Source organism: Lissotriton helveticus, chromosome 2_1 (assembly GCF_964261635.1).
Source record: "Lissotriton helveticus chromosome 2_1, aLisHel1.1, whole genome shotgun sequence".
NCBI lineage: Eukaryota > Metazoa > Chordata > Amphibia > Caudata > Salamandridae > Lissotriton > Lissotriton helveticus.
Genome location: NC_136059.1, coordinates 538,113,601 through 538,128,170, shown reverse-complemented (window position 1 = coordinate 538,128,170; position 14,570 = coordinate 538,113,601). Strand labels below are relative to the sequence as shown.

General features: G+C 46.2%; 1 protein-coding gene across 3 annotated transcripts in view; it reads right to left on the bottom strand.

Annotated features, from left to right (window-relative positions):
* The window catches only part of MTX3 (metaxin 3), a 166,593-nt gene that overhangs the window by 90,999 nt on the left and 61,024 nt on the right, over positions 1-14,570 (bottom strand). For all 3 annotated transcript variants that reach the window (XR_013607047.1, XM_078675201.1, XM_078675200.1), the window contains exon 3: positions 2,507-2,583. Coding sequence is in view for 2 of the 3 variants with exons in the window: in XM_078675201.1 (XP_078531327.1) it covers positions 2,507-2,583 (77 nt within the window). In the remaining variant the exon portion in view is untranslated. The remainder of the gene's footprint in view (positions 1-2,506; positions 2,584-14,570) is intronic.

The window sequence follows — 14,570 nt, the reverse complement described above, 5'->3', positions numbered from 1 at the left end:
ACCATTATATACTTACCGTCCACGGGCGTAACACAGTTCCCTGCAGCCCCTGCGGTGCGGGAGGGCCCCCGAAGAGCGGGCACCTCCGTGTACCTTGCAGGGGGGGCCCCCTCAACTTTTGTTACGCCACTGTTACCGTCTCAAAATACTTGTTGTTGATATTATGGTAGCAAGATACTAAAAACTCAATATTCTGACATTCAATCGCCCCACCTCACTTTTTGAGATGTGATGACTGCTTGAGGTAGTTGCTACTGAATCCGAGCACTTCTGCATGATGCCCTACAGTGTTATTTTAGTTCAACAGGCTGGTGGTTGGGGTGTTAAGAGGAGTTTTGCTCAATAGTTTTCTCAACATGTTAGGTGCACTCATTCTTGAGCGTGCCTTCCACTGACTAATCCCTTGCTAATGAGCCTCAGTTGCTTGGCCATCATAGTCAAGTAAAAAGCACAGTGCCTTCATAGTTTTTACACACTCTGTTGCAGATCAGAAATGTATTGTTCCTTGAGAATGATTCACTGTCTGGTGTTCACAGCAGTACATGCAACAGTGATTTTTACACCAATAATACCTGCACTTCACAGGTTGTGTGATAGTTTTTACTGATTTTGCACCACTCCTCTACTATTTCCTACCATGGAACCTATAAGTGTGTAGATAGCAGCATTGTCAATTACAGTATTTATAAGTGCGGCAATTCATTTCTGGTGATTATAACATTAATCTCTTAATGAGGCCTCAAAGTGTTAAAGCCTGGCGCTGAGCAAATCCCCCTTTTGTACCGCTTTTGGCCGCCATAAGTGTGGCAGGGTATGCTCAGACGTGAGTCCCTTGCTCACTTTGCCACTGGATTCAAGCAAGCCGGGCTGAAGACAGCTGGAATGCCAGAAAACGGTCCTCGGACGCTTGTTTCCGGTCTAGGGAAGACATGGCTTGGCAGTTCGGGCTGGACTGTTCCCATGAGGCACAGGGTAAGCCTGATTTGCATATAGCCATGTCTAAACTGGGGTGGCAGAGTGGGCTAAAGAACGGTGATGGATTAAACCCAGATCTTTAGACTGGGTGTGAGTGTTTGATTGATTCAGATGCTCCGTCCATCACCACCCCCTTTTGTACCGCTTTTGGCCACCATAAGTGTGGCAGGGTATGCTCAGACGTGAGTCCCTTGCTCACTTTGCCACTGGATTCAAGCAAGCCGGGCTGAAGACGGCTGGAATGCCAGAAACCGGTCCTCTGAAGCTTGTTTCCGGTCCAGGGAAGACATGGCTTGGCAGTTCGGGCTGGACTGTTCCCATGAGGCACAGGGTCAGACTGATTTGCATATAGCTATGTCTGAACTGGGGTGGCAGAGTGGGCTAAAGAACGGTGATGGATTAAACCCAGATCTTTTGACTGGGTGTGAGTGTTTGATTGATTCAGATGCTCCGTCCATCACCACCCCCTTTTGTACCGCTTTTGGCCGCTATAAGTGTGGCAGGGTATGCTCAGACGTGAGTCCCTTGCTCACTTTGCCACTGGATTCAAGCAAGCCGGGCTGAAGACGGCTGGAATGCCAGAAACCTGTCCTCTGAAGCTTGTTTCCGGTCCAGGGAAGACATGGCTTGGCAGTTCGGGCTGGACTGTTCCCATGAGGCACAGGGTCAGACTGATTTGCATATAGCCATGTCTGAACTGGGGTGGCAGAGTGGGCTAAAGAACGTGATGGATTAAACCCAGATCTTTTGACTGGGTGTGAGTGTTTGATTGATTAAGATGCTCCGTCCATCACCACCCCCTTTTGTACCGCTTTTGGCCGCCATAAGTGTGGCAGGGTATGCTCAGACGTGAGTCCCTTGCTCACTTTGCCACTGGATTCAAGCAAGTCGGGCTGAAGACGGCTGAAATGCCAGAAACCGGTCCTCGGAAGCTTGTTTCCGGTCCAGGGAAGACATGGCTTGGCAGTTCGAGCTGGACTGTTCCCATGAGGCACAGGGTCAGACTGATTTGCATATAGCCATGTCTGAACTGGGGTGTCAGAGTCGGCTAAAGAACGGTGATGGATTAAACCCAGATCTTTTGACTGGGTGTGAGTGTTTGATTGATTCAGATGCTCCGTCCATCATCACCCCCTTTTGTACGAGCAAATCCACAGCATGATTTTTCACTACATGTTAGCACAATATATGCTTATTATTTTGTTTTTGCCTCTTTGTACTGGTTACATTTTATTTTGAGCATTTTTGTGCATGCATGTTGTAACTACACACATAGACGTTAACCAATAGCTGTAATTTGCTGGTGTTCCCAAACATATTTTTAGGGTTGCATTTCTGGAGATTTGATCTTATATAAATCACCTGCATTTTTCCGAAATCTCATTCTGGATTTTGTTGTCCCTGTTGCTGTATCTATAGGTTTAGACTGATACTGTAAATCCCAGTGAAGTGTTAACATTGGTGTTCGAACTGTCTACACATCTAGCAATACACACGCACCCATAAATACCACACATGCACACAGACCAACCTTTTTCCTTAAGAAGTTCAGGATTTGCACTGGTTGTGCAATAGTGGTGTCCTCCAAAATTAGGACTGGCACAACACCTACAAAAAGCAAAAACAAATTAAAGGAATAAATCACAATGGCATTTTGCACTTTATCAAGTGTGCACTTACTAGATATAACGAACAATAGTAGAGGATGAACTGCAAAGGTGTATTATTTCTGAGGTCAACCAGGGAATTATACTCTGTTGAGCAATGCTGAAAGAAAATAACGATGGCAAATGTCTGAGCCATTGACAATCCCTTGAATAAACATTCAAGTCTACTGTCAACTATGCCATTCCAAACATCAACTGGCCTAAAGCAAATCAGACTTGGTCTTACTCCAATAGCAACAGTGCAGCCTGCTCTGCCAGGACATATCCCCTCTCAATGGGGCTCCAAGAAACTCCAGTGCACTTTCGCCCTTGTCGAGCCATGTCACTGAGCCCCGTGGCACAGCGACCAAGAGACTCACAATTTGGCATATTCATCTAAAGTAGGGCATTATAACAAAATACAGAAGTCAGATATGTATGATTGTAAAGGTAATTAGTATTGCTGCTACAAGGTTTATTAAGCACGTTCCTGGCGGGGAACGATACCCGGGTTGCACAGAAAACAATATAAACGTTGGATTAAGCGGTGCACTATCCCACATTCCTAAGCCTATGATTGTAAAGGTCTCAGCCATTGGCAATTGGTTGGCACTGCATTCCTGTCCACCATTTTATTCCCAATATGCTACTCCAGACAAGAAGTAGTCAATGCAAATCCAGCTTAATACTGCCCCAATAAGACCAGTCCATCCCGAACGGACAGGCCACATCCCCTCTGAATGAGACCACTAGCAAACCCAGACCAGCTTTAGCTCCTTTTGAGCTTCATCACCGAGGTGCACCTCAAGTCTTGTGGCACAGCGTTCAAGAAACTCATATCTTGGCATATCCATCGTACTTATGGTGTTTAAATGAAACACAAAAACAAGAGTTGAGATGCCTGCAAAAGTCACACCCACTGACAGTAGCTCAGAGCCACATTCTTGTCCATCGTGATTTGCTCACTATGCAATTTTAGACAGGCGCCATCCTCATCTTGTGCAAATAAAACTTAGTCGTGTTTCAGTATGAACAGTCCAGGCTTAATTTCCAGGCCAAGTCTCCACTAAGGGGGAAACACAATGAACCAGTTTCTGTTTACAGTCACCCAGAGAACAAGAAGAAGTAACAAGCATTGGAAATGCAATAGGGCTCGCATTAGGAAAGTTTGAGCTATTGGTCTTATAAATTAACATTTTTTTATTTATGTGTTATTTTTTAAAATAGCTAAATTAATAGCTTTGTCATTTACAATGCCAATAGTTATAACTTTCGCAAATGTGACACCTATAGCATTTGTAATGCAACATGTTTTGTATTTACGTGACTTAGATGTATTGATATTACAAATAAGGAAAAAAAGAAAGAAAAATGGACCAACAAAAGAAGAAACGGGTATGAAGACAAAATGCAAAACAGGAAAAGGACAGAAGAATGAAAACAAAACTTTTAAATAAGCTTGAAACAAAGGGCAAGAAAATAAGAGACAAGAGTATGATGAAATGGAGAGCTAGAGGGGTCGGGGTGAGCACAGAACGAAGGCAGGAATGATTAACCGTTAGCACCAACAGTGGACATGCGATTGTGAAAATTGTGCTCTGAAAACAGGACGGACACAGCCGTGGGCCACAGTGGAGAAACGCAGTTAAAGCTTAACGTGAGAGAAGTACAGACACACTTTGCACCGTTGAAACTAGACACGAGATTGGGAGTGGGGCTGGGCCGGGCGGTGCTGCTCTGCACATCATGGAAAATAACAGTTTATCATGGCGGGGAAGGAAGAGGCAGACTGCGGGAAGAGGGCAGGGAGGGAGACGGCTGTTCGTAAAAGATGGAGACAGAAAGAGGAGACCGTGAGAAGAAAAGGCGGGCAGAGACAGGAGCATGATGTGAGCGCGGGGACTGGTGATAGATATCAGGGCGACAGGAGGGAGAGGGCGCGAGGGAAGGGGCTGCGGGTCACGAGAGCTTTCTGTGCCGGGGAGGAAGAGAAGATAAAGGAAGAGGGAGGAGATAAGACAGAGAGCAGCAGGGTGAGGGAATTGGATGGAGAGATGTGGAAGGAAAGAAAAAGAAGGAAAGCCGGTGGAGGGAGGGGTAGAGAGGGAAGCAAAGAAATGTGGCTGGCGAGAGGGGAAAAGAGATAAGAAGAAGGAGCTAAAGTGTGTATTAAAGTAAAAGCTAATGGGGGAAAAGCGGCCGGGAAAACAGCTGCTATGCTTGCTGTTTGATTGAAAGCTCCTCGCATGGTGGGGGCGGGTTCTTTGGGGGTTAAATTTATCCAGAAAAGAATGCTCCTGTTGTCTGTAATAAACAAGTTTATACAGTCATACATTGCTGGTCAAACAGCGAAAATGAGCAAAAGTATGCAAACAAATTTGTGCAGCCATGTTAAGTTAAATAAATGCCCAATAAAATAATACAAGTGTCGTATAAACAAACAAATGTAGCCGTGCCTGGGCAGTGAAAGGGGAGGAGGGAGGAGAAATGTGAGTCACGGCAGCAGCAGCCTTTGATGTGCCGGCCGGCCGTGCAGTAAATATCTAGGGGAGGAGAAATGCCGGCTGGGGGAAGCTTGAGATGCCTAGTGGCTTTGATGTGCACGCTCTTTTTGCAAATGCGCTTGCGCATTGAGCTTGTTTTTCTCGGGCACAGCAACAAATCGCCGAGATGGTTAAGCTCTGTTTAAGCCACAATATAGCTCGCCAGCTATGCGCAAGCGCATCGACAGGCGAGCCCTAAAAATTGCCTGGACCCTAAACATTTGCATATTTCTTATGAGGTGGAGAATGGCACTTCGGGGCAAAAGCTAGGTTTCAGAAAATATGCTTTGATCTCTCAATAACCTACTGTGCGGCAATTATGAAAATTGCAACCAAAAAACAAGCTGTTGCTGCACAATCTTTGTTAGCCACTGCACCGAGGGCCCAACAAATAAGCATGGTGGCCATGTTGTATGTAAATGCCCTGAACACGAACATGCCCCAAAGGAAAAATAAAAAGTGGACATTGTTGCACAAATTGGCCAAGAGTTGCCAAATTTACACCAGAGTTATCGCCAAGAACATCATTTAGACTGAGAAATTTTGAATGAACTTCCCGCCAGAGGTTCAAATGGCATAGACTGTAGGACACAGAGGACACAAGGAAATTCTTAGGAAAGAACATGGGAATGAACAACTGACTCTTAATGCTGGAACCTCTAAAGAAGTCGATCAGGCAGATCCATCATTTGTGAAATATTAAAGCCTGATTCTCGAACGAGTCCTAACGCTGCAAAGCTCTGAAATGAAAATACGTCTAATCTCAGCAAAATACATTACTGACAAGCCTAGCAGACCCCTAGAACAACAGCTCTTGGAAAAGTGGTAACTGGGCTGTACTAGACCTGTGGGTGGAAAAAACAGCGTGACTATGATAGCAGGGTCTACTAATACTTTGGGGGACTTCTGGGGGAAAAAAAGGCAATACGGGCTTAATCAAAGGCAGTTCCTGAACCACCCGGATCTCCTCTGCCTTTTCTTCTCTGAACCTTCTTTGAACCTTAACAATAAACACGATGGGTGGCTCAGAGAAGGTCCCATAACCGATGGAGTGAAAGTGTATCTACCACTCAAGCCAAGGGAGATGGGAAACTGAGCAGGAACCATGGACACAAGTTCTTCTCTTAAGTAAACACATGTGGCTAAACCTAAATGAAATTGTACAGAATAAACCGGGTGCCAGGCAAAGGGAGACTGACATAAGAGTACCAGTCAACAGGCCTGGTACTCTGCACATACTTGTCAGACAGCTTTCTTTTTAATTGTAAAGGAAGATGCACAAAAGAGACACTGCACAATTAGCCAAGTATGGAAATATAGGATCCATTCTATTTTCCACTCTGTTAACTGAAAGGGCAGGAACCTTTGTGAATATTTATTTTTATTTACACAAAATTTTATATAGCACAAATTTGACCCGAATCGTGTATCAGAGCGCTTTACATAGCACCAGTTGCATTACATGAGGACACATTCATTTTTGTTAGGAATGGGGAGATTAAGTGATTTACCCAGAATCACAGGAGGTTCAGCGTCATTGCCGAGACTCGAACCCAGTTCCCCAGGTTCGTGGTCGCTCCTCTCCCCAAGAATACCCTTAGAACAGAAACCAAACCACAAAGATGACCTAAGATTGGAGGGATAATCATACTTTAGGAAGCGAGGGAAGGAGCCATAATCTATTTACTAGAAGAGCCGCCCTTACTTTTGTTTGCTCCATTAGGACCACAAAAAGAAAATCTAGCAGGGACCGCACAATTCTTGCTAGGAAGAGACTTTACTTGTCATATAACTGCCCTGCTCTCATTAGATACATTGAGAGCTCCATAATATGACCCAGTGTTGGGACCTGTAACTTCCAACTTGATATGCATGTTTTCTGAGTTGTCCACTGTCCAAGACCACATCCATATGCAACGCTGAACTGCTATCGCTGACCCTGATAATGCTGAAATCTTTTCTAGTATGAAACAAGTCTGCTGTTCTATAATTTCAAAGCAGCTGATGCAGTTTTCCTCCTACTGCATGGATTTTGGCACTGGTACTGGACTGAGCTCCGCCCTGTACGTGGCTACGCCACGGCGTTGCAGCAGACCCGATGATGAAGCATGTCATACACATTTGTGTGTGAGTGAGGGCAGTTTTTTCAAACATATGAGTTTGTCACTGTTTGTAAAATTTCACTATTTGTGGTTTTGTCCTCTCCACCCCTCTACGTGTGTAGTAGAGTACTGGACTGAGATGCAACTTCATGGCTCAAAAATGCCTTTTAACCCCCAAATCAGAGAGAGATGCTTTGCCTGAAATAAAGCTCCCCTGCGAAGCAACGATGGCCATCAATAGGCACACTTTAATTACGCCATAGAATTCATCATCAATCTGCTCAGGGTGTAACCCTAATCAACATAATGGGGGAAATGGATTATATTTAATATCACCTAATTCTATGGTTAGGACCTTGCACATAGTCTTATAGAGTTCGAAGAAATGTTTGTCTTATGAAACCACTGTAGGATCTGCAAAGTGCAAGTTGTCCCTTAAGTACAGCAGGACATCAGAAAATATCAGCAACCTCCATCTTTGTTGTTCTACTCCCCAACCCAGAGTCCAGACAGAGCTTGATCACCGAAGACCACAGTGGCAGTTTCTCAAATATCTCAACTTCATGGCCATTCAGCTAGTGAAACGTGACAGCAGGAAACTGACCAGAGGAGGCCTGAACAGCTTGCTCCCACTAGACTGATGCACTGATGATTTAGTGGAAGTAGCCCCCAGAAGATAGTGCCCGACTTGTGAATGTTGTCTGGGTGCATTTAGCCGAATCAAATGATGTCATTCCGCGACCACAAGCAGGCAAATGCTTTCTTGGCCATGGCTTAGCACCTCAAACAAAGATAGCTATTTCGTTTATGGCTACTGTCTGAACTTGAGGCAAATTAACATGATAACAAGGTTAGAGGAGGGCTCATTGATCCTACCCATAAATATGATTAAGATTCAATTGGAAAAATGTCAACATAATTCACAGGCAAGGTGAAACGACAAGGGCCATCTACACATGAAGGAAGGAAAAAGAATGCCAGGGAAATAGGATTTCTTTTGTGGAGAAAAACAAAAATAAGTCTACTTATGCAAATGCAAACCACCTGGTTAGGCTACAATCATCACACCTGGCTAAGAAACCTAGATCGAGTGTACTTGTTGTTTCTCTGATTGTGTGTACATTTGTGAAGGAAGAGAAGGCCCCTTTATTATTTCTTTTTAATCTGTTTCCATGCACATTGAGTACCATTAGTGTAAAGCCTTTTCTTAGGCTCAGACAGCAGTCCGATGTTACTGTGCATTACCCTTGGGAGTAATTTTAATTTACCATTAGAGTCTTGTGCTCACAACACGGTTGCATTCAAACTCAGTGACCAAGTGCTCCCTGGGAGCAGTCACTGCTTAACCAGGAGGCGGTATAAGGTTAGAAAGACAGAAAAAGTGTAAAGCCTTAGCAGATAATCAATACATCGAATGGTCACATAGTTCTTAACTTAGGAAAAAAAGGGTGTACTATTTTTGCTTAACACTGAGCCCTGAGGCCAAAGTTACCCTATGGAGGGACCTTTAGTGGATTATTAGGTTAAGAGGCAGGAAGTCACTTCGAGCATGGTAAAATTGTAGCTGGCCCAAAGGAAACTTGAAGTTAGGACCACTGTCCTGGAAGACCATAAGAGATTGGTTGACATTTCCCTGTAACTCCTTAATTACTTTACAGCTCACACAATATTAGACAGATGGGGGACCAGGCTTCTTGGTCTGAGGGTTCCTAACTGTAAGCTGTTTTAGTAAATTTAAAAAAGCAATCCACAACACTTGATCCCAAACAAATATGATACACTGCAATTACAGGAGAATTAGAATTTGGGTTCAGTAGTGTAGCTATTTTTCCCCATTACTGTCAAAATGGAAAAAAATGAGTTTGGGACAAGTAATTGTATAATTTGGAATAAACACTGGGAGGATCACAAATATCACAATATTAGATCTTTGTAACCAAGTTTGGCTGTCCTCAAAGACTTGAGACCAGCACCATTATGGCCATTCAAGTAATTGATACTGTATAAAGGGTCTGCACATACCCTAGAAAGGCCTCTCCAAAACCCATATGCCTCACAACAGCATGCTGTACTGCCATGGAACCTTTCAAATGTAATTTTACATGGTCAAGATACAAATACCCATGTTTTTGCCCGTAGCATTATTGGACTAAAGAGTTTTATTTCGGTTTAAAATAAGAATAACTTAAAACGTCTTATATGCTTAAAGTTGCAAAATGTACAGTTAATTGGAAATAATAACTTCGAGCAATACTTTTGTTTAATTCAATGCCTAAGTAGGTTTTCACATTACATTACAAAGTCTTCCTTCTGGTAGTGCACTAACAGTGGAATCAGACCTTACTGCTGACAGGTTAATTGGTGGGTACCTGAGGTAGCTACACAACCTACTCTCCTCCACCATTCCAGTGCATTTGAGCAACATGTGCCTGGTGCACTTTGTAACTCCCGAGGAAAGGTCCTAGACAGCTCTCCTAAGGCGGAAAGCCGGGAGTCTTCAGTTATATTTTAAAAATTGCCATTTGCACTCATTCTGATTTTAAACTTGTGTGCCTACCTGTGTGTTTATTCTGATTGCTGCTTTGACTGGGGGTACTTGCACAGCGGTTCCAGCGCTGTTGCAGGGAGGGTCTCCTCAGCGCCGCCATCGCCCTCGAGACGATAGGCCACGCCCCCCACACAAGCAACGCCCCTTTTTCGCCGCTACAAAACGCCGCGCTGACTGCGAGCAGGCGTCCTAGACAGCTCTCCTGAGGCGGAAAGCCGGGAGTCTTCAGTTATATTTTAAAAACTGCCATTTGCACTCATTCTGATTTTAAACTTGTGTGCCTACCTGTGTGTTTATTCTGATTGCTGCTTTGACTGGGGGTACTTGCACAGCGGTTCCAGCGCTGTTGCAGGGAGGGTCTCCTCAGCGCCGCCATCGCCCTCGAGACGATAGGCCACGCCACCCACACAAGCAACGCCCCTTTTTCGCCGCTACAAAACGCCGCGCTGACTGCGAGCAGGCGTCCTAGACAGCTCTCCTGAGGCGGAAAGCCGGGAGTCTTCAGTTATATTTTAAAAACTGCCATTTGCACTCATTCTGATTTTAAACTTGTGTGCCTACCTGTGTGTTTATTCTGATTGCTGCTTTGACTGGGGGTACTTGCACAGCGGTTCCAACGCTGTTGCAGGGAGGGTCTCCTCAGCGCCACCATCGCCCTCGAGACGATAGGCCACGCCCACCCACACAAGCCACGCCCCTTTTTCGCCGCTACAAAACGCCGCGCTGACTGCGAGCAGGCGTCCTAGACTGCTCTCCTGAGGCGGAAAGCCGGGAGTCTTCAGTTATATTTGAAAAATTGCCATTTGCACTCATTCTGATTTTAAACTTGTGTGCCTACCTGTGTGTTTATTCTGATTGCTGCTTTGACTGGGGATACTTGCACAGCGGTTCCAGCGCTGTTGCAGGGAGGGTCTCCTCAGCGCCGCCATCGCCCTCGAGACGATAGGCCACGCCCCCACACAAGCAACGCCCCTTTTTCGCCGCTACAAAACGCCGCGCTGACTGCGAGCAGGCGTCCTAGACAGCTCTCCTGAGGCGGAAAGCCGGGAGTCTTCAGTTATACTTTAAAAATTGCCCTTTGCACTCATTCTGATTTTAAACTTGTGTGCCTACCTGTGTGTTTATTCTGATTGCTGCTTTGACTGGGGGTACTTGCACAGCGGTTCCAGCGCTGTTGCAGGGAGGGTCTCCTCAGCGCCGCCATCGCCCTCGAGACGATAGGCCACGCCCCCCACACAAGCCACGCCCCATCTCCTCCCCCAGCCCTGCCATTAAAAATGTTCACTTTTCGGAAGCGCAGCGGACGAGCGCAGCAGGCGCGCCGGCAGCGCGCCAAAGGCGTGCCCGTCTGAGCCCGTCCGCGACCAGGCCGCGACAAGCGCGAGCCACCCTGCCCGACTCGTCGTTAACCATGGGGCCTCTCCTCCACTGTACTCTTGGGAGACTCTGCTCCATCTGAGGGAGCATGCGTGTGAAGGACAATTCTCTTTTGCCGCCACCGCCCTCCCTTTGAGTGACTTCATGACCAGTGGTCTGATATCTGGCGGACTACTCAATGTAAGATCACTGCCAAAACATGCCGCTGAAATTCAACTCCTAGTAGAAACTCATCAGTTAGATGTTCTTTTTTGTACCGAGACATGGACCCACCCTAACTGTGAAATTAAGCTAGACTGGGCTTGCCCGCAGGACTACAAAATCCTGCATCTACCCAGACCCAAAGGTCGGGGGGGTGGAGTGGGAATCATCTATAGAGCCTCCTGGCACGTTAACATCTTAGATATGGACCCGGTTGTTGGGACTGAGCTCCTCGGACTTTCAATCAATAGTCAAACAGGAGTCACCTTCACGGCAATCATCTGCTACCGCCCACCGGGGGCTTTCAGTGCCCAGCACCAACAATCGCTACTTACTTCCCTGTCCAACATGGCGATCCCCCACAATAAGTTAATTATTCTAGGGGATTTCAATCTATGGCCTAATGGTTCTTTAGATATTGGACTACATAACCTTCTGCTCTCCTGTGAGAGCGTGGGGTTGAAACAGCTAGTCCGAGAACCCACTCACAGGGCAGGACATATACTTGATTTTATTCTCTCCACCCCTCAGTTAGTACTCTTGAATGACATTTTGCCCATGGCCTGGACAGACCACTCTCTCCTTAAATTTTTCATTAACTGTAAGGGAACTAAAATACTAGCACACAGTATTCCCTTTGAAGTTAACTATAGAGATTGGAAGGCTCTGGAAAGGCGCAGATCTACCGATGCTATGTTCCAAGTGGAGGACAGCTTCTCCCCACACCGTCCGGCTGAGGATAACTATGAGGATTTTTGCCTTAAGATGTCGACAACCATTGACTCCCTAGCTCCATTAAAAACATGTAAGCACAAGGGGAGAGCATCTGCCCCTTGGTTTGACGACTCTCTAAAGCTTCTTAAATCGGCTTGTAAGCAGGCTGAAAGAAAATGGAGACTGGGCTACCTTGATGCTAACAAGCAAATCTGAAAAAACTCAACTCTTGGAATATAAAAATGCGATTGTGAAATCCAAAGCCGCATACTATTGTTCCACAATGTGCAGAGCCGCCAACAGCTCCAAACGTGTTTTTCAGATCTTAAACAGCCTTATCCATCCTGATTGCGCAAAAAAGCTACCCCTCCCACTCAACTTCTGTGCGACAATTTGGCGTTGTTTTTCAATGATAAAATTGAGACCATCATTCGTAACTTAAGCATTCCCCCCACTCTGGTCGCTTCCATCGGCCTTGATACTGACATCATTGACCCTGGAGCCGCGAGCCTAGAGCACCAGCCCATGGATCTCATGTGGGAATTTCCCCCCATTATTGAGGTAGAATTTAACAGACTAGCTCATGGGATTTCCTCGGGCTCTCCTCTCGACCTCATCCCCCCTAAATACTGGAAGTCATCTGGAAAGGAACTCTTTCCCACTCTCTGTAGGATTTGTAATCAATCCTTGAGCAGTGGCCTAGTTCCAGCCCGGTGGAAGCAGGCTCTTATCAGGCCACTGTTGAAGAAACCTTCCCTGAACTCTGAGTGTCTACAGAATTATCGGCCAATCTCCCTGTTACCTTTCCCGGCAAAAATTGCCGAGCGCTGGGTGAGCTCATGCCTCTCCAAACACCTGGAGCAGAATCATTTTCTGGACGAATTACAATTCGGCTTCCGTCCAGCCCATGGCACGGAAACAGCTCTACTCACTGCCATGGAGGACCTTCGTATGCGTGCAGACAGGGGTCAGGCGGCTGCCTTGATCCTGTTGGACCTGTCTGCCGCTTTCGATACGGTCAACCATATGATCCTGCTGGAGAGACTAAAAGAGGCCGGGGTGGGCGGTACTGCCCTGCGTTGGTTTCACTCCTTCCTGCGGGACAGGAAGCAGGCTGTGTCCCTCCCCCGTATCAATCGGCCTTCTCCCCGGTGATCCACGGGGTGCCTCAGGGCTCGTCCATAAGCCCGATTTTATTTAACGTGTATTTAAAACCTTTAATTACGTTAATCAAAGCCCACAAGCTAAGAGCAATCAACTATGTCAATGACACTCAGCTCATTCTCTCCTGGGAGGGTGAGGAATCGATTCCTCTGGAGTCGTTTCATGACTGTCTGCGAGACACAGCTTGCTGGCTTCACATGAACTCCTTACAGTTCAACGCCGCCAAAACCGAGGTTCTGTTCTGTGCCGGAAGTCGTATCCCCTGCCCGTTTCCAGCTGAGTTCTGGCCCCCTGAAACTCTGGAAAAACCACAGCTGGTCACCACCGTTCGCAATCTGGGAGTTATGTTAGACAACAAACTCACCATGGAAGCCCAGGTTGCGAAAGCAGTGCTTACCTGCACGGCTTTGATTCGTTCACTCTGCAAGATCTTCCCACTCTTACCCTTGCAGGCCCGGGCCTTAATCGCCAGATGCACCATTCTTAGTCGCCTTGACTATTGTAATGCGCTGCTGCTTGAGGCTCCGTCTGCACTGTTGGACAGACTCCAAAGAGTTCAATCAGCTGCCGCCAAACTGGCCCTGGGATGGCCTAGGAGATCCTCGGCTACTGCGGCAATGGCTGAACTCCACTGGCTTCCTATGAAACAGCGAGTTGCTTTTAAATCTCTCTGCCTTGTTTTTAAAGCTCTGCACGGAGTCGGTCCTGTTTCTCTGCAATCTCTGTTCGAATGGTATATTCCAACCAGAGCTCTTAGATCCACAACAGCCTGTCTGGTTAAAGTTCCAAGATTTAAAAAAGCCAGGACAGGAGGAAGATCATTCAGGGTTACTGCATCAAAACTCTGGAACAGCCTGCCTCTGGATGCCCGCCAAATAACAGAACTTCTCCCTTTTAGGAAACTGATTAAAACCTGGCTTTATCCAAAATGCTAAACGCCAATCACTCTACTGATCATCTCCTACTGCATTCATCTTAGAGAGTTGTCTCAGCGCCAGGATACCTGCAAGGTGACAGCTGCGCTTTATAAGTGTTTTAAATAAATAAATAAATTAAATAAATAAAGCTTGCACCAACAATGAACTGGAGTAGCGCCTTGCCATTAGCCTGTCAAACTTAAAAATGGGACCTGATTTGATCGAAATAACATGTACAGCCCGCTCAGATCAGGTAGCCTGGGTACAGTGCAGTACTGTGGTGAGCTATAGATTGGTTTGCTTGCAGGGAGCTGGAGTATAAAGCTTTCTCATTTAGGTAAGCCATTCTAGCACAGTACGGCCACTGGAAGATTACTTTCTTC